The 14,801-nt window shown below is 47.5% G+C and overlaps 1 protein-coding gene across 6 annotated transcripts in view; it reads left to right on the top strand.

Annotated features, from left to right (window-relative positions):
- The window catches only part of NSF (N-ethylmaleimide sensitive factor, vesicle fusing ATPase), a 104,122-nt gene extending 92,073 nt beyond the window's left edge, over positions 1 to 12,049 (top strand). The window contains exons 19-21 of one of the 6 annotated variants that reach the window (XM_083407696.1): positions 1,763 to 1,876; positions 7,591 to 7,675; positions 9,725 to 12,049. In XM_083407696.1, the coding sequence (XP_083263822.1) occupies positions 1,763 to 1,876; positions 7,591 to 7,650 (174 nt within the window). In that variant the 3' untranslated portion in view covers positions 7,651 to 7,675; positions 9,725 to 12,049. The remainder of the gene's footprint in view (positions 1 to 1,762; positions 1,877 to 7,590; positions 7,676 to 9,724) is intronic. The other 5 variants (XM_083407699.1, XM_083407697.1, XM_083407698.1 and 2 more) reach the window with 5 other exon arrangements.
- The last annotated feature ends 2,752 nt before the right edge of the window (positions 12,050 to 14,801 follow it).

The raw sequence follows: 14,801 nt of genomic DNA on the forward strand, positions 1-14,801 counted from the left end.
TTGAGTCCCTGGCTACTGCCTGCAGTAGACCCGAAAGCCTAAGCAAACTGAGTAGTTGAGTCCCTGGCTACTGCCTGCAGTAGACCCAAAAACCTATTGTGGAGTTGTGGCATGAATATTTCAGCATTCATCCTGGAACTGAGAAGGGAAGAGGGGGCAATTGGCAATACATTAATCTCCCATCATGGTCTGGTTGGGTAAACCATCTCCTGAACCATTACCAGATGTTTTCAGGGCATTTACTTGGTCAGATTTGTTAATGCCCAATCTTCCAGCCCCGGGACTTTCACTCCTGTTTTACCTTCGTGATCTGGCATTGTGCCTGAGTCTCCAGGCCCCCACCCCAAAGGTCCAGCCTGGTTTTGCAAAACATTGGAGAACTGTGCTATATGAATATAAGGAGACGCGAAAGACAAGCTTAGGCACCGGGTTTATATAACCTGAAATGAAACTGTCAAGAACGGAACAGTGAGTCCTAGGACTCTGACTTTTAATCAATTAATTGATGGCAGAATAAAAAGTGCCCTTAATTAGTAAATTAGCATTCAGGTGTACATGATCTTTAAATACAAGTACTTACAAAAACTGTGGGTGACGCACTCAAACTTATAAGAAGCATGTCTCTTATATAGCAACCAGAGCCCTTGTCCTTTACAGTTTACTTCCAAGGTCTGGATCCTAGCTGTGGAATCTGGAATCATTTGCTGTTTCGTTTCGGTTTTAGAAAAAAGCAACCCTCCCCCTCAAAAACCCACCCCTGTTCATTTGCAGGGTTATGCGTAGCCTCTCCAGATAGTCTTCTAAGGACTGCATACCACAATGGGCATTCTGCAGTAATAAATCTGTTCGATTTAATGGGAGCACCTAAGAGGGAGTACAGAAACTCCCCCCCCCAAAGGTCACCCACTGAATCTGCGGAGAGAAAAATTGTGGGGAGCAGAGGCACAGCTCCTGTACTCGTAGCTGTGGGAGTGGCTAGTGGCCCTGATTCTTCTGCAACACATAGTCCCGTTCCCCCCAAATTTTTTTGCTCTGCTCTGCTCCTGGGAGCTGCTTTGGTCTGTGAGGAAGTTGTAAATATTAAGAGGCAAGTTCGTTAACCTTCGGCATACGGATTGCACAGAAGAAGCTCCTGCTTGAGGTGCTGTAGAGGAGCTTCCTTGTGGCCCAGGTCCTCTTCTGTTCCCACCTGATGGGTTAAACCACAGAGCCTAGGACTTGCCGATCAGAAGGGTGGCGGTTCGATTCCCTGCGACGGGGTGCGCTCCTGTTGCTCAGTCCCTGCTCTTGCCAACCTAGCAGTTTGAAAGCATGTCAAAGTGCAAATAGATAAATAGGTACCACTCCGGTGGGAAGGTAAACGGTGTTTCCATGCGCTGCTCTGGTTCACCAGAAGCGGCTTAGTCCTGCTGGCCACATGACCTGGAAGCTGTACGCCGGCTCCCTCGGCCAATAAAGCGAGATGAGCGTCGCAACCCCAGAGTCGGCCACGACTGGACCTAATGGTCAGGGGTCCCTTTACCTTTACCTATGGCTTGTGTGATCCGATACCTGTGCGCTTGATCAGTAGACAGATCCTTTGCGACATTGCCATTCAGTGGCTCTGCGATGGAGAGTGGCATGGAGGATCAGTTTCAAGTTCTGTAGCAGTGCGTAGCATCTTGCCAATGTTACCTGTCTCACTTGCTTGTTAGACAAGGTCTTCCATTGAGTGCTGGGCTTTTCTTAACGCAACCGGCTTCTCTCTTCTGTCCCCTCGCAGCTCCTGGGCAGCTTTAAAGACAAGGAGCGTTCCACCATTGCCCAGAACGTCAAAGGGAGGAAGGTCTGGATTGGCATCAAGAAGCTTCTGATGTTGATTGAGATGTCAATGCAGGTAAGGTGCCTTGCCCTCTGCTCAAGCCAGAGTCTGGAACTGGATTAGCTGCGGGGTAATAAGACACCCACTTGGTTTTGCCTCTCTCAGCTCCCAGGGGCTCAAAGCTCTTGGCAACCCACACATTAAAATGTCAGTAATGATTAAGCTAAAAATAAATAAATAGCAGCATGTACTGCAGGGTTTGCTTCCTAGCTGCGATTTAGCAGTTCAAAAACTACAGACCCTATCCAAGAACTTGCCATCTAGTCTGTGCATCTTTTTCTTCTCTTCAAATTAGATGGGCAAATTGACCACGGAGGACAGGCCGGATTTGCCCCTCCCTGGTGTTTTTCTGTAGCGTCGGAAAAGGAAGATTTCCTTAGCGGCTTTTGTGGTTTTTTTTTTACAATAATATTTATTAAATTTCATCAGTAGACATAACAAAAAAGAAAATATACAACAGCACAATAGAAAAAGTGAAAAAGAAGGGGGGGGGAAGTAACAAACTTAAGATACCTAAACAGAAAAAAAGAACCTCAATTAATTCATTAAAATGCATTTTCATAAACATTTTGGCTGACTTCCTCTAATCTCCTCCATCTGAATTTCCTCTTGATTTGAATGCAGCAGTTTCCAATATCATTATTTCATAAAACAATATTACAGTTGTATTCCAATTTCTTTACCTTTCTTATAATACATTTTTTCCTCAGCGGGTTTTTAGCTCTCTTGTTGTAGCATTTCGAAAGCAGCAGGAGCTGCAGCTAGATAACTGCTTTGCAAAATAATAACTTGAGTGAAAAGGCCGGTATCCAAATTAATGCATTCTGTCGGTTCAAGGATTGCTGCTTGCACAGTGGGACTCTCTCCTGCCCCCCCCCCCCCATTTCAGATCTGCTCTGGAGGGTGGGGGAAACCCCTAGAGAACATTTACAGGGGGGAGTTCTGTTGCCCAAGCAAAACTCCTTGCATTGATGGACCAAGTTACTTAGCAGTACTTTGGATAAAACACAAATTGTTTTTCCTCCCCGTCACTAGATATATACAGTGGTACAGTGGTGCCTCGCAAGACGAAATTAATTTGTTCTGCGAGTTTTTTCGTCTTGTGAATTTTTTTGTCTTGCGAAGCACCACTGTGTATTGACGCTTTACCATAGGAATGCATTGACGGTTTTTAAAAAAAGGCGCAAGACGTTTTCGTCTTGCGAAGCAAGCCCATAGGGAAATTCGTCTTGCGAAGCAACTCAGAAAACGAAAAACTCTTTTGTCTTGCAAGTTTTTCGTCTTGCAAGGCATTCGTCTTGCGAGGTACCACTGTACCTCGAGTTACAAACATCTCAGGTTACAAACGCTTCAGGTTACAAACTCCGCTAACCTGGAAGAGTTACCTCAAGTTGAGAACTTTGCCCCAGGATGAGAACGGAAATTGTGTGCCGGCAGTGCAGCGGCAGCAAGAGGCCCCGTTAGCGAAAGCAAGCCTCTAGTTAAGAACAGTTTCAGGTTAAGAATGGACCTCTGGAACGAATTAAGTTTGTAACTAGAGGTACCACTATATGTAAGATGGGGAACCTGCGACTCTGCCAACGTTGCTGGATTTCAGCTCCTATCAGCCCCAGCTGACGTAACCAATGTTCTGTTGATGGGACTTGCATCCCAGCAACATCTGTAGGGCCGCAGGTTCCCCATCTCTGATAAATAACAGCAGAAGATAGGTATACTGATGGCTGCTTGAACAACAGCTGGATGGAATTGTTCATATATAGAAGCAGTATGCTTCTGGATATGGGACGCGGGTGGCGCTGTGGGTTAAACCACAGAGCCTAGGACTTGCTGATCAGAAGGTCGGTGGTTTGAATCCCCGCGACGGGGCGAGCTCCCGTTGCTCAGTCCCTGCTCCTGCCAACCTAGCAGTTTGAAAGCACGTCAAGTACAAGTAGATAAATAGGTACCGCTCCGGCGGGAAGGTAAATGGCTTTTCCGTGCTCTGCTCTGGTTTGTCAGAAGCGGCTTAGTCATGCTGGCCACATGACCCGGAAGCTGTATGCCGGCTCCCTCGGCCAATAAAGCGAGATGAGCGCCGCAACCCCAGAGTCAGTCACGACTGGACCTAATGGTCAGGGGTCCCTTTTATGCTTCTGGATGTTGCAGGCAAACAGGGAAAGGCTATCCATCATCGCCAAATTTAGCCCCTGTTGGAGTTCAGAATATTGAACTTTGGCCTGGCCCAGCAAGCAGTTCTTACTTGGGGTTCAGTGATGAAGCTTGCCCTTTTGCACACGTTCAATTTCATTTCACTTTTAATCTGTATGCCGCCTTTCGATATTACAAGGTGCTTTGCAAGCTGAAGAAAGAGCTTAAATAGACAGCAAAGATCACACACCTAATGACAATCTGATCCAATACGGAAAAGTCATAATTTCAGTTTAACACCTTGGCTTCTCCGGCTAAGGGATCTCCGGCAGCAGGGAAAGATCTCTGCTTGCAGATCTGCAGCTCGCCGGAGCCAACAAACCTGGCCGTGATGGACCAGTAGCTTCGTATGTTTATATTCTCGCCGTGTACAGCACCATCCCGGTCTGAGTCTTTTGCGGACTCCCGGGAGTTGTGCTTTCCCCCCTTCTGCTCCAACTTTGATGGGAGCTCAAAGGGAGGCTATCCCACTGTATGGTGCCCTCTGTCATCCGCGGGCAATGCCTCTGCACCCTTCTGGGACCGGGCCCTGTCTTCAGGTGCTACTAAATGAAGAGATTCCTCGCACCTTCCTGGGACAGGCTTCCAGGCGCAAGCCAAGAGGCAAGCAGTTCGGCAATGTGTTAAGCCCGTCCCCCGCCCCTTCCCTGTGGCTCGTTCTCTGTGATTCTGTTGAAACTTGCAGAGGGCTGGGGATCTGCTCTGACTGGATGTCACCCGAGGGTACAGAGTCATTTATCTAGATTACTTTCCCCCCTCTCTTTTCCCCTTGACTCTTTAATTCCATACCCGCAGGCAAAAGTCAGTAAGTTATTGCTCACACCTATTAAAGTGTATATAATGGGCAGAGATCTGCAAGGTTACGGCCAATTTCACCCTTTTCGGGGCGCTTTTTAAAGTTGGATTAGAATTGTGGACGTGCATCCAAAAAAATATTTATCTTTTGGCAGCGGGGTGGCGGGCGGCAGGATTTGAAGTTTAGGGCCTTTCGTTTCTAAGATGCAATGTTTCAGAGGTGGGACAGTGGTATTGTGAGAGAAGAAGGGGTCTGAATGAAGGCAGGAGCCGGAGTCAAATTGTATCGCACGTTCCTTGCGACTGCGATTTCCTAGTGGTGGAGGTGTTTATTCCTGGAAGGCAAGTGGCCTTTGACTTTCCCTGCTACTCCTAGAATATGTTCAGAAACCTGAGTGTGCTGCTTTCAATGAGGTAGCATCCTGTAGTCCAAAACTGGACTTGAAACAAGACCAAATTACCGTATTTTTCACTCTATAAGACGCACCAGACCACAAGATGTACCTAGTTTTTGGAGGAGGAAAACAAGGAGGAAAAAAATTCTGAATCTCAGAAGCCAGAACAGCAAGAGGGATCGCTGCGCAGCGAAAGCAGCAATCCCTCTTGTTATTCTGGCTTCCGGGATAGCTGCGCAGCCTGCATTCGCTCCATAAGACGCACACACATTTCCCCTTACTTTTTAGGAGGGAAAAAGTGAGTCTTATAGAGCAAAAAATATGGTAAGTTTGCACCCTGTGGTTGGGATATTTTTGAGGGGCTTTAGGGGACAGGGAAAGAAGCATGCTTTCTTTCTGCACTGACAAAAAGGAGGAAAGTGGATTTATTATATTTGGAGCCACAGCTGGTGGCACAGCAGCCAAAATAACCCACACAACTCACATATCAATGGTCCATCCAGTTTGCCATTGCTTCTTCTGCCCCTGCCCAGCCAGATGACCCAGGAAACTTCATAAACTGAGCCTGACGGCAACATTGTCCTATTTTGGGGTATTCCCCACAAAGTGAAGAGTTGAGTGCATGTCCAAAAAAGAGTGACTATACTATGGGGTGTTCAGCAGCTTCTCTCCCACCTCATCCTCCTTCGCCACAGACTTTGGGTTGGTATTCTGAGAAACGAGAGTAGCAAAATGCTTTAACTCGAATCGCAGGATCCGAAGGGCTCCCAAGGACTGGAACAGTCTGTTTTTGAAAGCTCCCCCAGCTTCAAAACCATGTTGCCTTAAAGGGCTGGTGGTAATGGGAGTGAGCACTGCAGTTTTAAAAAATGGGGGCTCCAAGTCCTCTCTGGCAAGTGGAACTGGTTTTGTGGCTCTTTGCATGCTGGCCATAACACCTTCTACAAATCGGTTTATCAGAAAAAAGCCACTGACGATTATCCTGACTGCTCATCACCACCCATAAGTTGCTTGCTTGCATTAAAATGTGGCTTCTAAATAATCACACAACCAATCTTGAATTTCATATCTGGGTCAGAATTTTAGACCCCCAATTTATAGCACTATAAGTATTGGAATTTAATGTGAACACTTTTTTTTTTAAGATCACCTACAGATGTTAGATTCCGTACATTTTTCCAAAGTGAAAAATTACAAAACTTTTTAAATAGGCTGTTGCAAGTACCCCTTGGATTAGTTTGAGGGTATTAATGGGGGGGGGACCCCTCATGCTAAGTTTCCCCCCATCTCACTGGGGTGCAAAAATTAAGTCACTTACTGGCACCTAAAAAAAATTGGTCTGATCTACTGGGTTTCTGAAGTAGGCTGCAGCCCTTTGAAATTTTGACGTGTTAAAGGCTCATTCAGAAGCGTGAAGCATTATTTGTAAGGGCTGCTTGCTTTCCACTGACAAAACCCAGGTTTAGTAGGGATTCCCTGCAGACTCCATATTTGAGGGGAATTTGAAAAATCTCACCTCACGCCTTCCCTTCCTCTGTCTTCCAAGGTGTTGCCATGTGTTGCATCCACACTGCTCAGACCTTTCAGCATCTCGGTCTGCTAAATTGTGCCCTGTGCAAATTTCCAGGCTTGTGCAAAGAACCGCAGAATACAAACTTGAGTTTCAAGAGAGGCAGCACAGTGTAACGGTTATAGTGTTCAGCTAGAACCAGGGTAAGGTAAAAGGTAAAGGATCCCCGCGACGGGGTGAGCTCCTGTTGCTCTGTCCCAGCTCCTGCCAACCTAGCAGTTCGAAAGCACACCAGTGCAAGTAGATAAATAGGTACCACTTCGGCGGGAAGGTAAATGGCGTTTTCGTGCGCTCTGGCTTCCATCACGATGTCCCGTTGCGCCAGAAGCGGTTTAGTCCTGCTGGCCACATGACCCGGAAAGCTGTCTGTGGACAAACGCAGCTCCCTTGGCATGAAAGCGAGATGAGCGCTGTAACTCCATAGTCACCTTTGACTGGACTTAACCATCCAGGGGTCCTTTACCTTTTTTTAAAAACCAAGAACCAGGGAGTCCCAAGTTCAAAGTCCCACTCAGCTTTGAGTGTCTTTGGGTCGAATCATTGCCTCCCAATCTTACCTACCTCACAGGGCTGTTGTGAGGATGAAATAAGTGTGTGTGTATGTGTGTGCGACCACAGTCTTGAGCTCATGGAAGAAGGAAGAATAAATAATAAGACAGTTTTGAGTTGGTTTAGCCGCAACTGCCCTCACCTGCTCCTTGTCCCTTCAGCAAGGTGAGCTCGCTGTGGTTCACTGGTTGATTTTGTCTCTCTCTTTGTGTCTTCCCTTTGAACTTGCGAAGATGGATCCCGAGTACCGCGTGCGAAAATTCCTGGCACTTCTAAGAGAAGAAGGAGCGTAAGTGACAGTAAGAGCATCTGACAGGGGTGTGTCCGCTTATTCTTGCCTAATCTGCGTGCATGCTTAATAACCCGCCATGTGCCATTGGCCCAGGCCAGAATTTTAGCAAGAGTCCTTTTTGTAAACCTTGGTTTTACAAAAAGAAAAAAGGTTCATCTTCGTCCTTGGTGGCTGTTTAAATTACTCCATCCCTGCTTCATCCTACTTTCGAGGTTTGGGGTTTTTCTTCTTATTTCAACATTTTGCTTATTCACCAGTGACATGAGTGTGTGCGAAAATCTGTCGCATCCATTCGTGTGTGTGTGTGTGTAAAAAGGGAGGGAGTTTTGTGGCTCAAGCTTGCATAGGAACCATATTATTATTATTATTATTATTATTATTATTATTATTATTATTATTATTATTATTATTATTATGTGTATATCACCCTATACCTGCAGGCCTCAGGGTGGTCACAGCATAAAATCACAGTATAAAAACAAACAATACATAATAAAAACAAAAACAAGAATAACCCAATAATTCCCTCCTCTCCAACACATTTTAAAAGGGCATTGGATGTCAGTCAGCCCAAGGCCCAGTTGAAGAGGAACCATTTCGCCTGGCACCTGAAGGTGTATATTGAAAGCGCCCGGCAAACCTCCCTGGGGAGAGCATTCCACAAATGGGGAGCCACTGCATAGAAGGCCCCGTTCTTATGTTGCCACCCTCCAGACCTCTCGAGGAGGAGGCACACGAAGGAGGGCCTCAGAAGATGATCTCAGGGTCCGGGTAGGTTCATATGGAGAGAGGCTGTCCTTGAGGTATTGCGGTCCTGAGCCGCTTAAGGCTTTGTAGGTCAAAACCAGCACTTTGAATTGGGCCCGGAAGCTGATAGGCGTGTCATTTATCCTTTCTGTATAGCCATACTTTTTGACCCCCACAAAGCCCCTTGTTTTCATATGTCTTTTGGCTTGGCTTTGACATCATTGTGAGGGAAAGCGCTCTGAGCATGAGCAGCTAAGAGCAGCTGATGCACTGCCTTATAACCGAACCCCTGGCCACTAATCTGGGTCACCGGCAGACTGAAACTCAAGATTAAATGCTGCGAGCTGAGCAACGTGTTGCAAAAAACCCCAGCACCGTCCCTCCTGCTCTGCTCTGTTTCAGATTGCAGTTGTGGGGAGGAGGGTTTTGTTCAGACCCCCTGCATGTAGAAAAGCAGCACACCAAGGAGGAAGCGAAACTAGACCCTTTTCTCCGTCACATGGAGGGATGTTCTGATGGAGGGGAATTTACAATCATGCCTGTTCCCTCCCTATGAAGATGTGCACACCCAAATGGCTGTACCACGTGGATATTTTTGAATGTGTTGGGCTCTGGAGCCATTTCTCTCCCAGTTTTCCCCACGTACATCTAGTCACAGGGCATGGTCCGCCTCTGGGCCGGCGAGTCTGTAGACTTAGCTCTTTCACAGCGGAAGCGGTGATTCCTGGAAGAGCTCCCATAAGGGGCTAGAAGAGAGGTACAGTGGTGCCTCGCAAGACGAAAAGAATCCGTTCCGTGAGTCTCTTCGTCTAGCGGTTTTTTCGTCTTGCGAAGCAAGCCCATTAGCGGTTTAGCGCTATTAGCGGTTTAGCGGCTATTAGCGGCTTAAGGGATTAGCAGATTAGCTGCTAAAAGGCTATTAGCAGCTTAGTGCCTGAGAAAAAGGGGGTGGGGAGCGAAAAAAAACGCCCAGGAATCGCAAGACATTTTCGTCTTGCGAAGCAAGCCCATAGCAAATTCGTTTTGCGAAGCACCTCCAAAACGGAAAACCCTTTCGTCTAGCGGGTTTTTCCGTCTTGCGAGGCATTCGTCTTGCGGGGCACCACTGTATAGGCAAATGCGTTCACATGCGGCTTCGTGGGTTCAAGGGAGGAGTTTCCACAGACCTCTGGTTTAGATTCGGACCCGATTCTGTACCTCTCCGGGGTGAGATAACACGAGAGAGATTCTGCTAAAGATAATGGGTCGCCTGCTTTGGGGCTGTGCTGTTTCCCCATAGCCTGCTCCAGTGCAGAGCCATAGCCCGCTGAACCTCTTTCTTTTTACAGCTTGGAGGATTAATGCCTGATGCACGGCCATCTTTGTGACTCCGCATGCGCTTCCCATCTCTGGATGTCCAGCTGTGTGTGCCACTCATCACCCCTCCCCCAAGATATGCCCGCCCTTTGTGGAACCGGTTGCCCTCTTTTTCTTTGCAGCAGCCCGCTGGACTAAGAGGGAAGCCTTGGGCAGAAGCCATGGCTGGGGAAGAAGCCAAGCGAGAGCCCACCTCCTCCAGGACCTCCTTCTCCTCCTCCTCCTCTTCCGTGTGGTGTGTCTGGACAAGAGCCTAACGTTCGGCCTCCTTCAGAGACTCCCCTCATCCCTCCTCTTTGCATGTCGGACGCAGCCGAACACTCCGCCCTTTGTTATCTATCGTCCTCGATATCCTGGTGTCTCGTGGCAAATCAAAACTCTCTATCTAGAGTAACTGCTTTCGTATTATGCTGCCTGCCGCACCTGCTCACTTGGTTTTGGCGCACAGGGGGGAGGAAAAGGAACGTGCCCCATGCAGACCTGTCCGTGTTAATGCGCAAGCTGGTGATAGCCCCCAGGCCCCAAACACAGGGAAGCCCTCCTCATTCCAGACCTGTGTGTGGTCCTTCTTAAAGCTGCTGGTACCCCAAGTTCCCCCTTTCCTCCCACACATTCACACAAGTGGTTTGGTCCTCGTGGGCCAATACCGCGCTGTGGAGCTTCAGACTCGTCCCAGGGGAAAACGGTGAATGAAGTATTCATCACAAGACCAGAGAGAGTTTTTAGGAAAGAGGGGCAATGGTGGCTGCACTCTTCAGAGGCTCGACAACATTTGCAGTGGCGGCGGCTAGTTAATTCCCAGCGGCCACTGGGCGTGGAAGAACCCAGCCCGGACTCTGGTACAGTAAGGCAGGGGTAGACAGCGCAGGGCTACCCCAATGCTGTTGGACTTCAGCTCCCATCATCCCTGACGATTGACCATGCCGGCTGGGGCTGATGGGATTTGTAGCCCCCCCCCCCCCCGGCATGGGCTATCCCTTCACTAATGGTTTCCTTTAAAACAGGCAGCGTGGTCCCACCCGTAGATGCAGACAGCTTAGTATTCCTGCAAAACTTTGAAAACGGCCTGCAACTTTCTGTTGCAGCGCCCTTCCTCGCTGGAGTCCCTTGTGATGTCCCGCAGATCTGTCGCAAGAGGCCTGGTGTGCAGTTTCTTCCGTATGCGGTTGCCATAGGCATGAGCGCATAGCGATCTTCCTAAGTGGCTATCGGAGACCTTGGCCTCTGTCGCCGCCGGCTTCTTGCTTTTCAGCGTAGCGGCATCACAAAAGCGGAAAGCTGTTACGCTTCTTCCAGAGAGGCTTCCTTTGCTGTGCACTGCAATAGTGAACCAATGGTCCCATTTGCTCTTGGGAAACCACCAAGCAACGTCGCACTTGTTTACGTTAGAGCCGGATGAGTTGTTCCACCTATCGTCCGGCTGCATTTTATTGCAGAGCTGGATCCTGCCCGTCCCATCGAGAAGTTTCCCCGCCGTATCGGCAACAATTGCCCAGCCGGTTTCGGAGTGAGAGGGGTGCACGTAGTATCGAGTTCTGCTAAGCCCATAGGGACAGGAGGGTAAAAAACTAATTACGGAGTTTCTGCTTCCTCTGAATCGGCTCTTAACACTGCTCTGTAGAAATACAGGTGGTTTAATGGCCCTGAATAATCTTCCTCCACCTCATCCACAACACAAGTGAGTGGCTGGACCGATCTTCCGTCTTGCTGAACCCCCCCTCTATATCACTGACGGGGTCCTCATTCCCCACCTCTCCCAAGTTGCTACAATCAGGCAGCTGAAAACTACACTTGACTCCTTTCCGCCCTGTGCAGCAAAAGGAAAACAGTTGTGTTAGAAGTTGCTGCAATGTACTTGAATCACAATGGATGCATTTATTATAACGTGGGTTAGCAGCTTTATCCTCTTTTTTTAGTTCCACCCCCCCCCCTGTTATTAGCGTTGAGGATTATGTGAATCCCCAGTGGAGCTGTAAAATCCCCTCTTCAGTTGTGCGATTGCTCTGTTTCCAGCTGCACCTTTGCCTCCACCCCCCTCCCCACCCGGCCCAAATCTCAAGAACCTTCTCCTTTCTCCAACTTCTTTCATCTTCCAGTGAAAGGGAAACACACATGTTGTATTTAACGTAATGTCTTGGAACCAAATGATGTAAAACATTTTTATTGTGGTTTTTTTTCTTCTTTTTTGTCCAAAGCTATATTCACACAGAGAGAGAAAAATACAAATATATATGTATATATCGATTGATTGTATGTTTAAAACGCAGGTGAACTGATGCAATAAAAAGGCACAGATATTCAGGTGTTCGGGTGGTTTGTGAACGGCGCAGGAGTTGAGCGAGTCGTTCGGTTCTCCTTGGAATGTCTGCACAATCCAGAGACGCAGCAGTGCTGCAGAAATGTTTTAACTAGCTTGTTGCAATGTAAAGCTTTAAAGGCCAGAGCTTCGTTCAGCAGATATGTGGCTTGAGAGTGTCCCTATTTTCACTGGAGAAAAGTTGGAGGGTATGAGAAGCGTGCGTGTACAGTCATACCTCGGAAGTTGAACGGAATCTGTTCCGGAAGTCCATTCAACTTCCAAAACCAAAACGCGGCTTCCGATTGGCTGCAGGAAGCTCCTGCAGCCAATCGGAAGCCACGACGGGCGTTCGGCTTCCAAAAATTGTTCGAGAACCGGAACACACACTTCCGGGTTCTGAAAGGGAGCCGATTTGTTTGGGAACCAAGGCGTTCGAGATCCAAGGTACGACTCTGTATGGAAGCAGTACCTGGAGGGTACATTCTCAAGGTTGGGTACCACTGATGCCAGAGATGCAGAGGGTCCTGCTTAGTCAACTAGATGAGGAGCAGAAGGCCAGGATTCCAGGATTTTTACCAGGCCTGACCTTATACACAGGCCTTACACTTGCCATTTGCAAGTGTTGCTTGCTCCAGTTCCCTTTCATAGCTGAAGAGGGTTCTGCCACCTCAGCATACCCAGTGCCAGGAAATTTTAGGTTAGGACTCCAAGATTCCCATTTCAAACCCACAAGTCCCGGATTCATAGAATCATAGAATCATAGAGTTGGAAGAGGCCACAAGGGCCATCGAGTCCAACCCCCTGCCAAGCAGGAAACACCATCAGAGCACTCCTGACATATGGTTGTCAAGCCTCTGCTTAAAGACCTCCAAAGAAGGAGACTCCACCACACTCCTTGGCAGCAAATTCCACTGTCGAACAGCTCTTACTGTCAGGAAGTTCTTCCTAATGTTTAGGTGGAATCTTCTTTCTTGTAGTTTGGATCCATTGCTCCGTGTCCGCTTCTCTGGAGCAGCAGAAAACAACCTTTCTCCCTCCTCTATGTGACATCCTTTTATATATTTGAACATGGCTATCATATCACCCCTTAACCTCCTCTTCTCCAGGCTAAACATGCCCAGCTCCCTTAGCCGTTCCTTTCCCCTCCCCCTCGCCTTAATGAAAAATCAAATCCACTGCCTCCACTCTTCTGCTCTCATTCCCATTAATAATTCTCTCTTTTAAATATTTCAGAATCAGTGCTCTATGCCTTTAGAAGTCGAGATAAAAAGAACGGGGAGCTAATAACTCCCAAATTGTAAAAGTCCTTGAGTGCAAATTGCCTCCTCCGTTGTGCCTCGTGGGTTCTGACAGTAGCTTTCTCGTGTCTCTTTTCCCTCATGGAACGAGTAATGACATTTTTAAAAATTTCGATTCACCCTAGGCAGCCAACTCCTCCTTTGCACAGCACACACACACACACACCCTGCCTTGCACACTAACACTACAAAAAACATCCCAACAATTCTAAGGTTGCTTTTAAGTGCCTTTAACTTTATTGACTTAAAGAGGACCAAAGAGAGGTGAAATATATTTCTTCTTCTTCAAATATATATAATATATATATATTTATATAATATATAATCTTAGTTAACTCAAAGGTATATATACATTGTATAATAAATAATTATAAAAAGAGCATTTTCTGAATATAACTTTCAAAAAAGGCTGGAAACCCTCTACGGCTTTGTAAAGAACTTTGGATACAGCAGGTTGAGGGGAGGCTGGGGGAGGTGGGCGGGACTTAATGTCTCCCAAAATATGACTGGAACATATAGTTTATTAGTATGCATATGCCTGTACCAGTCCCTTTCTAGTCAAGCATAATGGATAAGAGATCGGGGGCAGGCTGAGTGATTGCAGGAATGAAACTAGGATTTCTTTCACCCAGTTTGGTACACACACAGTCTCAATGTTGCCCCTCTGGAGGCTATATCCAGGGCAGAAAAACCTGGCTAGCCCCCCTGTAGCTACCGCACTGCCTCTCTGGAACAGATTCCCTTTTTTAATCACAAAAATCAGCTGTGAAGTTAAGCGCAGTTATTGCTAGCCAGGAATCCAGAATCTGAAGCTTACTCAGTTGCAGATCGCAGTTTGCAAGGCCATCGCCTGCTCTCAACTTCAGTGAGCCAACTCCCAGGTTAGGTCTATGGCAGCACAGGGGTCTGTTTAGTGTGGAAATTTTTGCTACTGAGTAGACATTGGGCTTAAATAACTGGCTGGCTTCTGGCTAATGCTATAAACGCCCAGACACTTTGGCTGTGGGTAAAGGTCTACTCAACCAGCGTTGTGGAGATGGCTTTAGGAGGTATAGCAGATGAGAAACTGAGTGTGTCTCATCTCACAAAAGGTCAGTAAAGTGGTACCTTGGCTCTCGAACTTAATCCGTTCCGGGAGTCCATTCGACTCCCGAAACCGTTCGAAAACCAAGGTGCGGCTTCCGATTGGCTGCAGGAGCGCCCTGCAGCCAATCGGAAGTTGCAGAAGCTGTGTCAGACGTTCGGTTTCCAGAAAATGTACGCAAACCCGAACACCTACTTCTGGGTTTGTGGCATTCGGGAGCTGATTTGTTTGATAACTAAGCCGTTTGAGAACCAAGGTACCAGTGATAATGCAAGTCTTTTATGTTGCCAACAAAGACCCTTGCTTCCAAGAACTGGAAGTTCTAGTATCAGCCTGTCCCAGGCTTCAAAAGTGGCCATTGACAAGCT

This window comes from Podarcis tiliguerta (assembly GCF_965153285.1).
Source record: "Podarcis tiliguerta genome assembly, chromosome: 13".
NCBI classification, from domain to species: Eukaryota; Metazoa; Chordata; class Lepidosauria; order Squamata; family Lacertidae; genus Podarcis; species Podarcis tiliguerta.